Source organism: Rhinolophus ferrumequinum, chromosome 14 (assembly GCF_004115265.2).
Source record: "Rhinolophus ferrumequinum isolate MPI-CBG mRhiFer1 chromosome 14, mRhiFer1_v1.p, whole genome shotgun sequence".
Classification (NCBI taxonomy): domain Eukaryota; kingdom Metazoa; phylum Chordata; class Mammalia; order Chiroptera; family Rhinolophidae; genus Rhinolophus; species Rhinolophus ferrumequinum.
In genome coordinates, this window is record NC_046297.1 from 73,341,186 (window position 1) to 73,356,438 (window position 15,253).

Consider the following 15,253-nt stretch of genomic DNA (forward strand, 5'->3'; position numbering starts at 1 on the left):
CGGCTCGTGCCCTATGCACGCTGATTTGTGGATCCTTCTCCAAAGTCTCTGCTTTCCCTTCAGCCACAAATGTGTTCCAGTCATTGCTTTTTTTATTGGAAGATGTCACGTTATACAGTTACACAGAAATAATTTTCAGGTGGACTAAATGTTTTCCAAATAATAGAAAATTTGAAGAGAACTGTCATTCTTGCTAGCTTCAAAGAGAAATAGTATAAATAGAAAGATTTAAATACATAAAATGTAAAGGCTTCAAAGTAAAATTAGAAAATCCAAAGGAATTGTGAATGCTGCTGACAAGTCACTTGGAAGATAATGGCTGTGGAGACTATTATCAGGGTGAGCGAGACCCCAGAAGTCACCTTGGCTTCTGATGCCACTTCCAAGGGCAGATGGCCGTGTTCCAGGAGGCTTGGGGCTACCGCCTGCTTCTTGGGGAGCCAATGGCAAAAATGCTGGGCCCAAGGCGCCTCCCCAGAAAACGCTGTACTCACCTCCCAGCTCCATGGACACGGAGCCTGACACTCACCGAGACAGTGGCAGTCAATAGCAAGAAAAGCCACAGTGACATTCTGTACTCTGAACAGTACAATCTAACCAGACTATTCTCATCCTGATGGGAAAATGGCTATTTCTTGCTTTAACTTCCACATGATGAGGAATTGTGCCCTCAGTGGTGGTGGGCTATGTATGGGCGGCAGCCACTGAGTCAGATGCCAGCTGTGGGCTCCATCGGCGAGGGTTGGTGGTGCCCCTTTGTGGGGATTTATGAGCACACCTCGGTGATCAGCTCCTCACCGGTGTCTGCATAGAGGGGAAAACAAGCTTTCACCTGCGTCACAGTGGACTGCTGTGGGCTTAAGGATCAACAGCCAGTGCTTAGCTTCTCCTGAGAAGCCGATAACGTTTTTGAGAACTGTAAAAATATTTTAAATAAACCAGACTCATCACAGTACATGACAATGGTAATGGATTCTGGGAATCAGGAATCAAAACAGGAAACAAAACCAAACCCTTCAAACTTAGGGAAAGAAATATTTGAGATAGAAAAACAGAGATCTTTGAATTTGAGAACTTTGTTTTAAAAATATGCATCGAAGAAGTCTTTTCAGTATCATTTTGTGGAAACACGAATTGGTGCATCAGGTATGAAATCTGGGCATGGTTGCGGAGCTCCCCTACTCTGCTCCAACGGAACTCAGAGGCCCAAGACAACCCATGATTTCTGGGGCACAGGGTCCTTAAGTCATAAGGGTGGGTTTTGAGAAAAAGATCCATCTGTGAGTTGAATTTGTACTGAAAAGTGAAGACGTCACTTCTGATCTTGAAGAGTTCAGGCACTAGATAAACTGTTTTCTAAGATTACATCATTTCTCACTAATCTTGAGACTTTTTTTTTTTTAAATACAAAACACGTGGGTCCACCAATTAGGATTTCCAGCTGTATTACCTGATGCTACTTGATGACCATCTTTTAATAGCATTTTATCCACAGAGCATTTTAGTACTTTAACTGAATACTGAAAACGGCACTCTAATTTTAAGTGCAATAATCCGAATAACCACTGTATTTAGGAAAGCATGCTAATTTTCTAAGAAAAAACTTTATTTGGAACGTAACCAAGTCTTACTGTGACAGTAATCCTTATGCCGTAACTCCCTTTGTTTCCCACGTCAAAGAAACAGTCTGACGTTAAAGAACGAGTTGTGGCCGCTGTACCAAACTCCCTACAGGAGTGCGATTCCTCTACGGATTTCCACGGAATGGCCGCTTAGCGCTCCCTGCCAAGACTCGTTTCCGCACCGCGCGCCTGTCCTGCGTGGGCTCTCAGACAGTGTCACAGCTTCCGGTGCACCTTCTGGTGCTGGATCAGGTGCCCGTGCTGGTTGAAGGCGCGGCCACACTCGCCGCACTCGTAGGGCCGCTCGCCCGTGTGGATGCGCTGGTGCTGGATGAGCACGGAGTACTGGCTGAAGGCCTTGCCGCAGCGGCCGCACTCGTAGGGCCGCTCGCCAGTGTGTGTCCGCAGGTGCACGATCAGCGTGGCCTTGAGGCTGAAGGCCTTGGCGCACTGCGTGCAGCGGAAGGGACGCTCACCCGTGTGGATCCTCTCGTGCTGCACGAGCGAGCGGCGGGCGCTGAAGGCGTGGCCGCACTCACCGCACACATAGGGCTTCTCACCCGTGTGCACGCGCTGGTGCTGGATGAGGTGCGAGTGCTGCACGAAGGCCTTCCCACACGCGTAGCAGCCATAAGGTTTCTCCTCCGTGTGGATGCGCTCGTGGTTCATGAGCGTGGAGCGGTGGCTGAAGGCCTTGCCGCACTCCCCGCACTCGTAGGGCTTCTCCCCAGTGTGCACGTTGTGGTGCTGAATGAGCACGGAGCGGTCGCTGAAGGCGCGGCCACACTGGCCGCACGCGTAGGGCTTCTCGCCAGTGTGCACGCGCTGGTGCTGCAGCAGCGTCCTCTTCACGCTGAAGGCTCGGCCGCAGTCGGCGCACGCGTGTGGCTTCTCCCCGGTGTGCACGCGCTGGTGGCTGCGCAGCACCGTGCTGTGGTTGAAGGCCTTACCGCACAGCGCGCACACGTAGGGCCGCTCGCCCGTGTGGATGCGCTGGTGCTGGATGAGGTGTGACAGCTGCGTGAAGGCCTTGCGGCACTCGGGACACTCGTGCGGCTTCTCGCCTGTGTGGATCTTATGATGCTGTGCCAGGTCGGAGCTCACACGGAAGGCCTTGCCGCACTCGGCGCACGCGTACGGCTTCTCGCCCGTGTGGATCCGCCGGTGCTTGCTGAGCACCGAGCTCTGACTGAAGGCCTTGCCGCACTCGCCGCACACGTAGGGCTTCTCGCCCGTGTGGGTCCTCTGGTGCTGCAGGAGGTGGGAGCTGCGGCCGAAGGCCTTCCCGCACTCGATGCACCTGAAGGGCCTGTCCCCGCTGGGAACGGGCTGCTGCCCAGTGGCAGGGTCAGCAGGGCGCACGATCTGCCCCTCCAGGGGGACAACAGGGCCGGCCCTGAGACAGGAGCTGCGCTCAGGTTCACAGCTCCCGGGACCAATGCACCCCAGAGGTCTTTCCCCTGGAACCAGTATTTCCTCTGAAATGACCGGATTCAGACTCAAATCTCTATTGTGGATTCCTCCCTTGTCCTCACATTCTGAAACAACAAATCCAAAGTGAAAACATTAACGCAGAAGTTAACCCATTCGAAATTGCAGGGCCCGCGCGGTCCTGAAGGTGGTCGGCTGATGAGGGGTGCTGCACGTGGCTGCGTGAGCCGGAGGGACGGAAAAACCAGCGGTGTCACAGGGCAGCAGAGGACAGCCCACTGCCACCTGAGCCCTGCCCTCTCCGGAGTCCCGTGCACTGGGCGACCAGAGGCCACTTGGAGCAGGAATAAATGCAGGACCCACGACTGCACAGAGCCCTGTGGGGCAGACAGCCACTACACACGGCAGCAAAGCCCGGTGAGGTGCTGTGACCTTATCTGTGGAGAATGCACCAGGGGACAAGACCAGATGGACACGATGGGGAGCGGCGAGGACGGCAGAGGAGGCTGGGGTAGATGTTTCTACCACAAGTCCGGCGCTGTGTGGACTGACGGCGCCACTCGGGGAGAGCAGGGGTTGCTGGGGACAATAATTTTTAAATCTCGGACACTGAGCCACAAAGATGACAAGATGCCACTCACGGACCAATACTCCCTGGGGTGAACAGGCATGCTGGGAGTAACAGGTGCATCTGGCCCCACGGTGGGGGAGGGCTAGGGCGGAAGGAGCAAGAGACCAACTTCGCAGGGCAGCAAGAAACATGGCCAGGCCTTCATGTTTTCCTGTCCTGGGCAGCAGGCAAGCCCTTGGTGAAGCGCCCGAGTGCCTACTCTCAGCCCTGGACCTTGGGACGCCAACCCCACCCACCGAGCTGCCACCACCAGCTTCCCAAAGGCCTCTGCCGGGGACAGCGTTAAAAACCGTTGTCCGTGAGCGATGTTCCAGAAAGAGAAGCCTGGCACACATTGAAAGATCTAAGGAGGGAAGGCGGACCGTCTGTTGCCATACAAGGACACACAGGGCTCTGTCACAGGTGCCAGGACCAGCAGCTCTCCGGAAGTCCAGCTTTGAAAACGCCGCGTCTGCACTAGGAAGGCACGTGTGCGCATGCGCGCGCGTGCAGCCTGCTTTTTCCCTCCACCCCTAACCGGGAGGTGGAATCACTTATTTCACTGGTTCGTTTGGGAAGAACTGGGCGCTCTCAGGGTAGGGAGCCCACATTCTGCTCTGCCCACAGGGTGGGCCCCAGGATGGACGCCCCACCCTGTCTGAACCTGGTAGAAAGTGCGTCACTCTGGGATCATAGAGAAGCATAGTGAATAGCAAACAATTCCATTTTCCAACTGTGTTTATCTGTAATAAGGATACTTTCAAGTCCCATCTGCTTATCTTTAAAAAGTTTTATGGGGGGGTGGCCGGGGGGACGGGTGGCACAGTTGGTTACACCACGAGCTCTGGGCAACAGGGTTGCCAGTTCGATTCCTACATGGGCCAGGGGACTGTGCCCTCTGCAACTAGAATGAAGTCAATGAACTGCCACGGAGCTCCCGGGTGGCCAGATGGCTCGGTTGGTTGGAGCACGTGCTCTCAACCACAAGGTTGCCAGATTAGACTCCCGCAAGAGATGGTGGGCTATGCCCCCTGCAACTAACAACAGCGAGTGGACATGGAGCTGAGCTGCGCCCTCTACAACTAAGATTGAAAGGACAACTTGACTTGGATGGAGCTGATGAGTCCTGGGCAAAATACACTACTGTTCCCCAATAAAAAAATGTCCTGAAAATACACTGTTCCCCAATAAAATCTTTAAAAAAAAAAAGTTTTTTGTGTGTGCTAACAGCACTATTGAGCCATAACTTTAACTTTTAATTGGTTCAGAACTTGGTTTGGGAAGACAGGTACTGTGTAAATGGGCCTCCTCAAACCCCAGCAAGGACCCTTGAAAAATAACACATTCAGCATCCAAGGATCCCTCCACAAAGCCCTGGAGACCTTATGAGATGGACTTCTGACAGAAGTTTGGAGAAAGATTTGGGCTGAGGAGACCAATAATAAAACACATGCTAGACTTCATCTGTGATGCCTTTGACATCCAGGGACCGGCTACCTTGGAGGGGCTGAGAGGTGCCAAATGCTAACACTTCTTGCAAAAGGATGGAGGGAGCCAGGAGGCGGCAAACCCTCCATACCAGCTTGGCTGGGAAGAGGCAAGATTGGGCATGGGGGGCTTCACTGGGGTCCCTTCCAGAAATGACAGAGCGTGAGGGGTTCCCAGGGTGCTGTAGAGGCTGGTGTCCCACTCCAGGCCTGATTAAGCTGCTGCCCACACTCACTGCAAACGCCAGCCGCACTCCTGCCCTCCCAACTCCTGCAACTCCAAGCCCTGGTGGTTGCTCTATTTGGATAGCCCACCCGCACACCCCGGTCAAGTCCAAAACAGAACTTAGCTCCTCCCCCTCCTGCAGCTGGTGGACCTTCAAGGTGTGTTTCTCTGATCTCTCATCTTCCTCTTCCTACACCAGTGTCCAAGCCCGTGTCCCTGTGGCCAGACCACCATGTGACAGCTTAATGTTGCCCACCACCCAGTGTCGTCTCCTCCAGCACTGCCTGCTTAACAGAGGCACTAGAGGGCATTTCTGTGCAGAAACTTCTTGTCTCCAACCCTCCATGCTGAGAATTTCAGTGTCTTTGGCATCAAATTCGAAGGGCGCTGGTCTATGATGTCCACCAGCTGAGACCATACCAGCCACCAGGGAGCTCCGGTCAGGCTGTGTTCTCCTGCCCACTACGTTGCAGCCAGCACATGGTTTAGAGTTCTGAGCAAGATTTCCACGTGATGCTATATCTGCCTTTATACTCACTGGGAACCGGAGTTCCCCAGGGGATAGATACCTGGTTTTGCAGGCGACCAGAGGCTAGCTGTCTGCAGCACCCAGAGCCCTGTCCACAGTCCATGGAAACAAGGTGGAGAGCACTGCGCCTGAGACACTGGAGTTGTCCCCACACCCTGAGGGGGTCATGTCCTACAGGACAGGCTGACCGCGACTCTCCCGGGACTCAGCTGTCACTTTCCTTCATCGAAGTCCACCTCATGCAACGGCAGAACGCTGCCATCACGGCCGGACGTATGTGCTGTCATCTTTCTTTCCACAACTCTCTCCATGACAGCCATGCATATCTTTTATTAGATTGACTAATTGGTTCTTCGTATCTCTGCTGCTGTTGTAAATGTTATTTTTTTTACAATCACACCTTAAAAAACCTTTTTTTTCTTTTCCTTTTTGTTGGATCTCTATGAGACAGTGCACGTTAATCGACTAAACTTACTGTGGTCACCATTTCTCAGTATCTGTAAGTCAAATCATTATGCTGTACCCCTAAAACTTACACGTTGCTGTATGTATGTCAATTATGTCACAATGACACTGGGGGAAAAAAAAATCACTCCTGTTGCTGACGAATTGAAAGGAAAATGATGTTTCCAACCACACCAGTGAATGCTAATCAATCTTTTTCCAAGTAGACAATCATCAGAACTGCAAACTGCTTTTCTTTTACCAATTCTTCTAGCTTAGTTTTGTTGTGCTTTGTTAATCTTGCCTTATGTAGTGTGTGAGGACCCCAGGACAAGGCTCGAAAGACATGGGGATGGCGGGCTCCCTGTTCTTCTCAAACAGCGTGCTTTCAGACCTCACCATAATGATCAGGTCAGCTTCCGTTCACATCTAGGATGCTTCGTTCTTTTGTACATCACCAGGTAACCCTTAGAAACTGAATGTCCCATAAAGAGGGGGACCTGGCAGACATTCTCATCACCATGAGAATGCGCTCACTTCTCTGGGCCACGGGCCCGCTCGCCCTCCGGCCCACCAGCTCCTTTGTGAGAAGAGGCCTCAGGTGGAAGCCGTTCCTGCTGTCTCCTGTCCACGCCCACAGCCACTGCGGCTAGCTCAGCATGCAGTGAAGGAGGCTAGCTCCTTCCACTTACCTGAATGGCCACTGCCCAGGCCCCTGCTCTCTGCTGTACCCTGCCCATCCAGGACCCATGGCTCCTCTCCTCGCTCCAGCTGGGAGATCACGTTGGGCTTCGTTCCTGGAAGTCCTGCTCATGGGGAGAAAAGCCCTTTTGTCTGGGGTGTCCCCATCTCACCTGAGCAGCCTGTAGGCGCGACACGAACTGACCTCCTCTGGAGCTGAGAATCCGGGGAGACCCCAGGCCCCACCCTCTGACCCTGTCCCAGGTCGAGCACACAGACACAGACTAGCCTGCTGAGGGGCCATACCCAGAGAAACCACGTTCCCGTAGGTCTCCATCATCACATGTCGGTAGAGGCCCCGCTGAGCAGGGCACAGGTGGTCCCACTCCTCCTGAGAGAGGAACACGGCCACATCCTCAAAGGTCACCTTGACCTGGAATGACAGGGGCTGCAGGTCAGACTGACTTTCCACGTCTGAGGAGAAGTGGATGCAAGCAATATGGGGTGGGGTACACTCTGAAATGGGGGGAAAGCCCTGTGACACACACAGGGGAACCCTGAGAGCTCACTGGGGTGACAGGAAGGAGCCACAGAGTTCAGGGGGTGCACTGACACTCATGCTGCCACCAGGAGCCCTGGGCAGGGAGGACCAAGAGGAAATTCAGGGCAGCTCACCTGGGGTCCCGCTGGAGGCGGCAGGAGCCTGGCCGCTGCCATCGCCCACTCCTCTGGGGTGTCTGAGGAAGATGGGAATTGGAGAAGCCTTTGGGGCTGAGGAAGAGAAGAGAGCACATGAGGGGCCCGGAGAGACCCTGACTTCCGGGGGAGCCCTGCCCATGTGAACTCTGATCCCACAGTTCAGGAGCCACATAAACATGCAGTTCCTGAGCTCTCTGGCCATGGGATCAGGAAGGTCAGGTCTCTGAGATGCCTAGGGACGCTGTGCCTCCCCTGAGGTCTCTGGGCCATGTGTCCGGCTCGCACAGGGGCCCATGTGAGCGCTTTCACATACGTCCAAGCTGCCATCAGTTCTGGTGTGGGTGCCAGGCAGCCCCCAGAGACCACCCCCAATGAGAAGCGGCTGGGAATGGACGGTTCTGCTCGAGGCCCTCCTGTGGGGACCCCACCCCAGGCCCTGCATGCTTGGCTTGACACCAATGACACCTCAGCCATGCCCGGTGTGCCCGGGGGCAGCGGTGCTCCAATGTGTGGGGCTGTCTGCACATGGTGGGGTTGGGTTCTGGCGGCTTGAGTCCACGGTGACCCAAGCATTTGGTCTGAGCATTGGACAGGGAGGTCTGGGGGCAGGTAGGTTCTGGGGACATGACAGGACAAGTTAAGGTGAGGTGTCTGTCACACCAAATTGATGGGAAGAAAAGGGGCACCAGGAGCTGTCCTGAAGGGGGAATAGGGTTCACATCTCAAGTGCCAAGGAGGGTCTGCAACGGGACACAAGGCCAGAAGGCATATCACTCCAGGAAAAATAGCGCAAGAACCACCAAGCTTCACATGTGCTGGAACCGCGGAGGGAGGGCCCGGGGCAGGTGTTGGGGGGCGCCACCCGGTTTTCTCTGTGAATCATCACATGTGTGCATGTTTGTCCAGACAACTTTCTGGAAGACACTGAGCTCACTGCGGCTGCCGGAGGAACAGGACAGGAGACCGGGGAGGAGCAAGACGCTGGCCTGAGCTGCCCTGCCCCTGCTCACCGAAAGTGCCCATTCCCCCAAGATTGTGTATAAGTGCAATGCAACTCCAATCAGAATTCCAACGGAGTCTTTGACGGGAGTGAGTGAAACCACCTTAGCATTCATGTGAATGATGGACGCTGGAGTGCAGGCGAGGGCAGAACTTGACAGAATGGGGGTGCTCCCGCCTCACCAGGTATCAGAACCCATGGTTGGGAAGCTGCTGTCGCGGTGTGCTCTGCCTCCCACCCCACCTTGTCCCTTTCTTGAGTCTCCCGTATCTTCAACCTCAAATGGCCAGTCACTCTCCCCTTGAGTGGTCCGTCCCATCCCCCCACCCTGAAGGGGTCCTGGTCAGGGTCTCCTTTGACCTCCATGTGGCCAAAGCCGTGTCTACTGTTGGTAGTGGGGACATTCTGTCCCCAGCAAGTCCCCTAGACACTGCTCTCTCAGCCGGGGCCTCCATCCATCCTCATCGGCATGAGAATTTGACCTTCACAAAAGATCTAGCTCTGCTGCCCTGGGAACCTGGCAGAGGTGGACGGTCATTCGCACTGGGCTGGGACCCCACAGGGACCCCCACAGTAGGTGCTGGCGTTCAGTCCTGCTGACCCAGGAGGCACTGGCTCATGTGGCCACAAGCCCTGGGCCAGGCTGCCTCCTTCCCCATGTCGTACGTGGCCCTGGCACTGGGTGCAGCCCTCCTACAGGCTCTCCTCCACCTCAGAGGAGCGCAGAGGCAACCCCTTCCTCCATCTGGACGTCTCCTACAGCATCTCAGACACTCGTTGTCCACACTGAGCCCCCAGCTCAGTTTGCATACCTGTACACAGATCTGATCCTGACGCCACCTTTCTTCCTCCTAATCCAACCTCCAAGTTCACCCAGAGCATGGCCTAGTTACAGCAGGGTCCTGCGCCTGTCCCCACTGGGGCACAGTGACTGCCGTGGGCTCCATCCCCTGCCTGTGCTGGCCACACTGCCGGCCCCTCACTGAGGTCCTTTCTGAGCCCCTGGAGGCCTCTGCCTCCCCCAGGTCCCACACTTTCCCTCCCAGTCCCAGCAGAGCAGTCACTGCCCACGGTGTGCTGGAAAAGTGAACGGACTTAAAAGAGCAATGAGACCACACTTCACACCCCTTAGAACAGCAGCCAAGTACCAGGGCACAGAGACCACGGGTGGGCAGCCGAGCTTGTAATTGTAATGCACCTTCTCAGGGAAGTCTCTGGGCAGTGCTCAGCCGAGGCAGCTCCGCCCCTGCACAGTGGATGCCCTCCTGGGATGGACGCTGGCTCAAGGATGGTGTGGCCACCAAGGCCACCGCCGTCCTTCCACACACAGGCCATGCACCTACCAAGAGAAACATGTAGGCTGTGCCAGGCAGGCGGACAGGGAGGCGAAAGCACAGGGTGCAGACAGCATGTCGGTAATACCCCCGTTTCATAAACAATGGCCCCAGGGTGACCTGTGAAATGGGGAGACGAAACCCTCCCCTGAGGGCCTCAGGAGGAGAGCCAGCTTAGCGAGACGGATGCTCAGAACAGTGTGGTGCGGTCAAGTGCTGATGGACAAGGTGTTTCCATCTCATTCAGTTAGATTAACTCAGAAACCTGGCTGTCAACATGTGCAAGGCACCACGGCGGGTGGGGAGGGAGCAGGGGAAGATCTCCACCTGGGTGAGTCCTAGAAAAACACAAAAAGGAAGATCTCTACCTAGGATGACCTCCGCAGGTTTGTGCCCCCCACATTCATCTGGTGAAACCCTAATGCCCAGTGTAATGACTGAAGGTGGGGCCTTTGGGAGGTGCACCGGCCATAAGGGTGGCCTCTCGGCTGGGAGTGGTGCCTTATGGGAGACCCCAGAGAGCCCGCTGCTCCTCCACCCATGAGGACCCAGCAAGAAGTCTGCAGCCAGCAGGGCCCTTGCCTGACCGTGCTGGTACCATGGACTTCCAGCCACCCAACCCCCGAAACTGGCTTGTAACAAGCTGCCCCTTCCTTGTGCCCATGATTCTGATGTCCAACTGCAGGCTGTGCTCTGTGGGCAAAACACAGGAGTTTCCACAGGAAGGGAGAACAGGTGGGAAATGACAGGTCCTATTCAGATGGTCCCCAGAATCACCACCACGGAGTGTGAGAGAGGACTTTGGAGGCTATGCCACCCCCAACACTGGGCTAAGTAACAACAGCACCACTCTCGGATGCCCACACCAGAGACCCATGCACCTTTCAGTCTGTCATTCTTCAGATGCAAGAGGCTTGTTTTTTTGAAATCTCCCTAGGGAAAAACCCAAACACTTAAGAGAAAAAGGGGAAGGAAGCCACCTGCAGTGAGACGCTCTGCCAAGTGGGGTCTCAGTGGTGACTGAGCAGCCGCAAACACAGGCAGGATCTAAAAAAGGGACTGCAGAGACGCAGAGCTTACAAGTTAAATTTTATCATTACTGGTTTGTTTCGCAAGCTAAGCTTTAGGAACTTATCATCCTTGTTGGAATTCAAGCATGCCTGTCTTTCCAAAGACCTCGCCCACGATGACAAACGGAGACAGGCACCCTCAGAATGCCCATCTGGGGTGGCCGGCTCCCAGGATCTCCCTCCATCCTCACCACTGCATCCCCAGGTGTTCCTGTTGGAATACCCTGGCTTCCAGGTGGTCACATGTTCAGAAGAGTCGGCTCTGAGCCACGTGTAAGCAAGCACAAGGCACTACTCTGTAACCTTCCGGAGCAAGTGACCAACAGAGCAGTCCACGACTGAAATCTCTGGGTGAGAGATGATTCAGTAAATGGTGCTACAACAATGGGGTCAATGCTTTGAGAAAAAGAATATCAGACCTTCACACAAAGGTCAACACATCTCCCAAAGAGTAGAGCAAAGGCAAAAGGACAAAAAATAGGACAATGTTTTACAAGACAGTTTGTTATTCAACAATACAAATCAATATGTGCTTTTATCTAGCAAATTTTGCTTCTAGAAATAACCCTATGCCCTATGCAAGACATATGTGTTCATATATATATATAATCACTACAGTGTTTCTAATAAGGATCAAAATACAAAATAAAGAGGACTGGTTAAAAAATTATGGCTTAAAACAAAACAACAACAACAAAAAATAGGACAAAAAGTTTAGATCATCACATACCATGTACCAAACGACTAATGAATCCATTGGGCTAATTAATGAATAAGTTAAAATCTAACATTGCTTCATAAGTATAACTTGAATAAAAATTCAGGTAAATTTTCATTATTTTAGATGAAAGGAAGGGCCTTTTAAAGCAAAATACCAAAAGCAGAAAGCCTGGGGGACAAAGACTCAAGATGTGCTGCATGAAAATCAAAAGCCACCACAAATTCCAGAAATGGGCCCAAACACATGTAAGAATTTCATACACGACAAAGGTGGGTGGTTTTCCAAATCAACGGAAAGATGTATTATTCAATAGGTATTCTTAGTAATAGCATGATTTAGAGGGAAAAAATGAAGCTGGATCCACAACTAACTCCACACCAAAATAAACTCCAGATGGATCCAATATTTTACAAGCATCAGAAAAAAACAAGAGTTTATTTTAAAAATAATGTTGAAGTGGGGAAAGCCTTTTAAAACATAGCACAAAGCACAAAAGCCTTAAGGGTAAATATTTGACCATTAAAAACTTGAAGTCTTCTGTCTCAAAAAACCCCAGACCAGAACAAAACATCATAACGAGAATCAAACGACCATTTGGGAAGAATATTTTCAACATATGTGGAAAATGTGTACTGGCAGATCACAAAGGAAATACAAAGGCTAAAGACACATGATTGGTGAATTAACGACCTCCCCAATCATCGGGGAAGGGAAACTAAGACACTGATCTGGCGAGAACGCGGGACCTCGACGCTGAGGCCCCAGCCTCGACCTCACTCCACCTCAGAGTCGCCCTACAGGGGAACCGGGTGTCAGAGCCCCTCGAACCCGCGGCCAAGACAGTTTGTAGCAGAAAAAACAAAAAAGACCTCGTCGTCCGGCAGATGGACGCGCCCCCGCCCGGAGCTTCCCTTTTAGGGTAAAAACAAAAAAGCGCACGTAAGATCCGGAAAGGACACAAAGCAAAGCAGCCAGTGCCTCCTCTGCGCACACCGGCGGCTTATCACCGAGGGTGACTTTCACTTTTTATATTTTTCTGACATGCCTGTATTCTTTTTTAAAAAATCACTGCATCTTAAAATACTAAAAAGCAAATGACAAACGGGAAATATTTGCAAACCGTTAGGAAAGGTTTGTGTCATTCGTTAAAAAGGGCTCTTAACAAAGTAATAGGGAACAGACAGCAGCGATGGAAAAATGGAGGGAGGGTGTGAAATTCGCAAGAAGCACTTTAGCTAATCAGCCCCCAAAGGAGGTTTCCTGCGAGACGGAGGCGCTCCTGGCGCCGCGAGGTCCGCGTGGGGCCTGGGCCTCTCCGCGCAGGCTCCAAATTTGGGGAAACCTCCGCGCGAGGCCGACCACCCTCCCCTGTCAGCTGCGCCCCGTCCTCTTCGCCGAGTCTCCGACAGGACTCGCCGCCGGCGGGAGAGAGGCCCCGGGGACAAGGCTCGGGTGTGGCAGGCGCAGAGGAGTGGGGTTCCGGACGCGGCAAAGGGTTGGGGGTGGGGTCCGGAAAGGGGGTGCTGAAAGTCCCGGGGGGGGGGAGCAGCGCGAATGGGTGGGACAGTGCGTGCTCTCAGGGAAGCACCGGACCCGTGTGGAGAGCGCGTCGGCCCCCGCGTCCGTGAGGGGAAAGGGTCCCGGCCGCCGGCGCCAACCCGCGCCCCTCACTCACCGTGGACACCGCAGCCTCACAAGCGAAGGGGGGACCGCCTGCTGCGCACTCGGACAAAGGGGACGTCCCGCCTCATCTGCACATTCACCAATCCCGAGGGGCCCCGCCTCCCCTTGCCCCGCCTCCACACCCGAACCACCAATCCTAGGGTGCAACATCTCCCAGGCCGGCCGTGGGCCCCGCCTCCCCCTCCCGGCGCCTTTCGCCTGACTCACGCTCCAGCCGAGCGCTCTGGAGCCGAGAACCGAGGCCTCCGCGCCGCCTAGAGAGGCTACACTGCGCCCTGGCCTCGCGCAGGCCGCACTTCCGGCGGCCTCGGGGAAGCTTCCGTTCCAACTGTTCCCACCAGCTTTGCGAGCAATCGCGACCTCGTCGCACTGGGCGTCGGGCCTTTGCGCTGCCGGGTCCCTTCTCCGCTCTTGGCGGTTGCACTCTCTCCGAAGTGTAGGGTCTGGTTGCTGCCTCGGAACCCGGCAAGGGTCTGGCGGTGGTGGTCATGTGTGACAGTGACCGCCTCTTCGTCAGCCTGCACTGGTGTTACCGATTCTGCAGGGGCGGTTAAGGCGTGCGCCAGGGAGGGCAGTGGGCGTTACAGCGGCGCAGACGCGCCCTCCAGGAGGGGAAAGGTTAGGGCACCCGCTGACTCCCCAAGAACCGGCCAGTGACCTTCCGTCTGGCACGTGCGTTGTGGGGCTCAGAGGCTCTCAGGCAAGACAGGCGGGCCAGACGGCCAGGGAGGGCGTGAGGGCTGAGCCGGTGCCCTGAGAGGTTCCGTCTGCTCGGAGGCTCAAGGCAGACAGGCAGTGGGGAGGATGTGGCAATGATTCCGTGGTTACCGGGCAGCTGGGGGACGCGAGCTAGTGCTTCCACCAGTCAAGGCAGACGTTCCCACTTTGTGGAGAGCGAGGTCGGCTTCCCACAGGGAACTCGGGTTACCACATACTCCCCGGTAGCAGGGTCCCCTCTACCAAGGGACTTTGAAGCTCAGGGCCAAGGTCGTTAGACTTCGGCCCCTTTATTGGGCTGTCCTAGATGGTTTTGCCAGTTGAGTGTTAAAGTAACTAAAGAAGGAGCCCATTAGTCTGGGGTGGCTGTAATACCTGGGTACCTGCTTAAGCAAGCCCCAGCTGGGCTTCGGGACAAGGCAACTGTTGGTGCTGTGGCCAGTTTCTGTGCTTCGCTTCTGCCTCTCTCAAAACCTCCCAGAGCTCCTAACTAATTTCAGTTTGGCGGGGCCGGGATTCCAATCCATGTTTGCTCAAATAAACTTCAAAATTTTAATATGCCTCAGTTTACCTTTAAAAACGGGGAGTGAGCTCTGACCAGCAACCCTGGTCCCAACAGAGAACTGATGCTTCTAGGACCTTCTCAGCATAACCTGCTTTCTCCTCCATAACGTTATATTTAGCAAGTGTTGACATTTCATAAAGGTTGAAAGAACAATAGTCATACCTGTAGGTCCCTCCCTTAGATTTAACAAGTAGCATTTCCCGCAGCAGACTTTCTGTGCCCACCTGTGCTACCTCTTCTCTGGCTCTGCTTCAACAAGCACAGTATTTACTGAGCGCCTATTGTGTGCTGGGCCCTGTTCTCAGTCCTGGGGCTACATCAGTGGACAAAGCGAGCCACATTTCTGGTAAGTCTCTGTCCTCATGGACCCTACAGGAACGGGCAAGCAGGTGGCACCGGAATACAATGTGAGTCACATGTGTCCAGAGGTGGTG

The 15,253-nt window shown here is 54.1% G+C and overlaps 1 protein-coding gene across 1 annotated transcript; it reads right to left on the bottom strand.

Annotated features, from left to right (window-relative positions):
* Positions 1-158: 158 nt before the first annotated feature.
* ZNF250 (zinc finger protein 250) lies at positions 159-13,590 on the bottom strand. The gene is made up of 5 exons (XM_033126307.1): positions 13,530-13,590; positions 7,706-7,801; positions 7,337-7,463; positions 7,042-7,155; positions 159-3,160 (listed from the first exon to the last, which is right to left on the bottom strand). The coding sequence occupies exons 2-5, from the start codon at positions 7,745-7,747 to the stop codon at positions 1,839-1,841; spliced, it is 1,605 nt and encodes a 534-aa protein (XP_032982198.1). The 5' UTR covers positions 7,748-7,801; positions 13,530-13,590; the 3' UTR covers positions 159-1,838.
* Between the last annotated feature and the right edge of the window lie 1,663 nt (positions 13,591-15,253).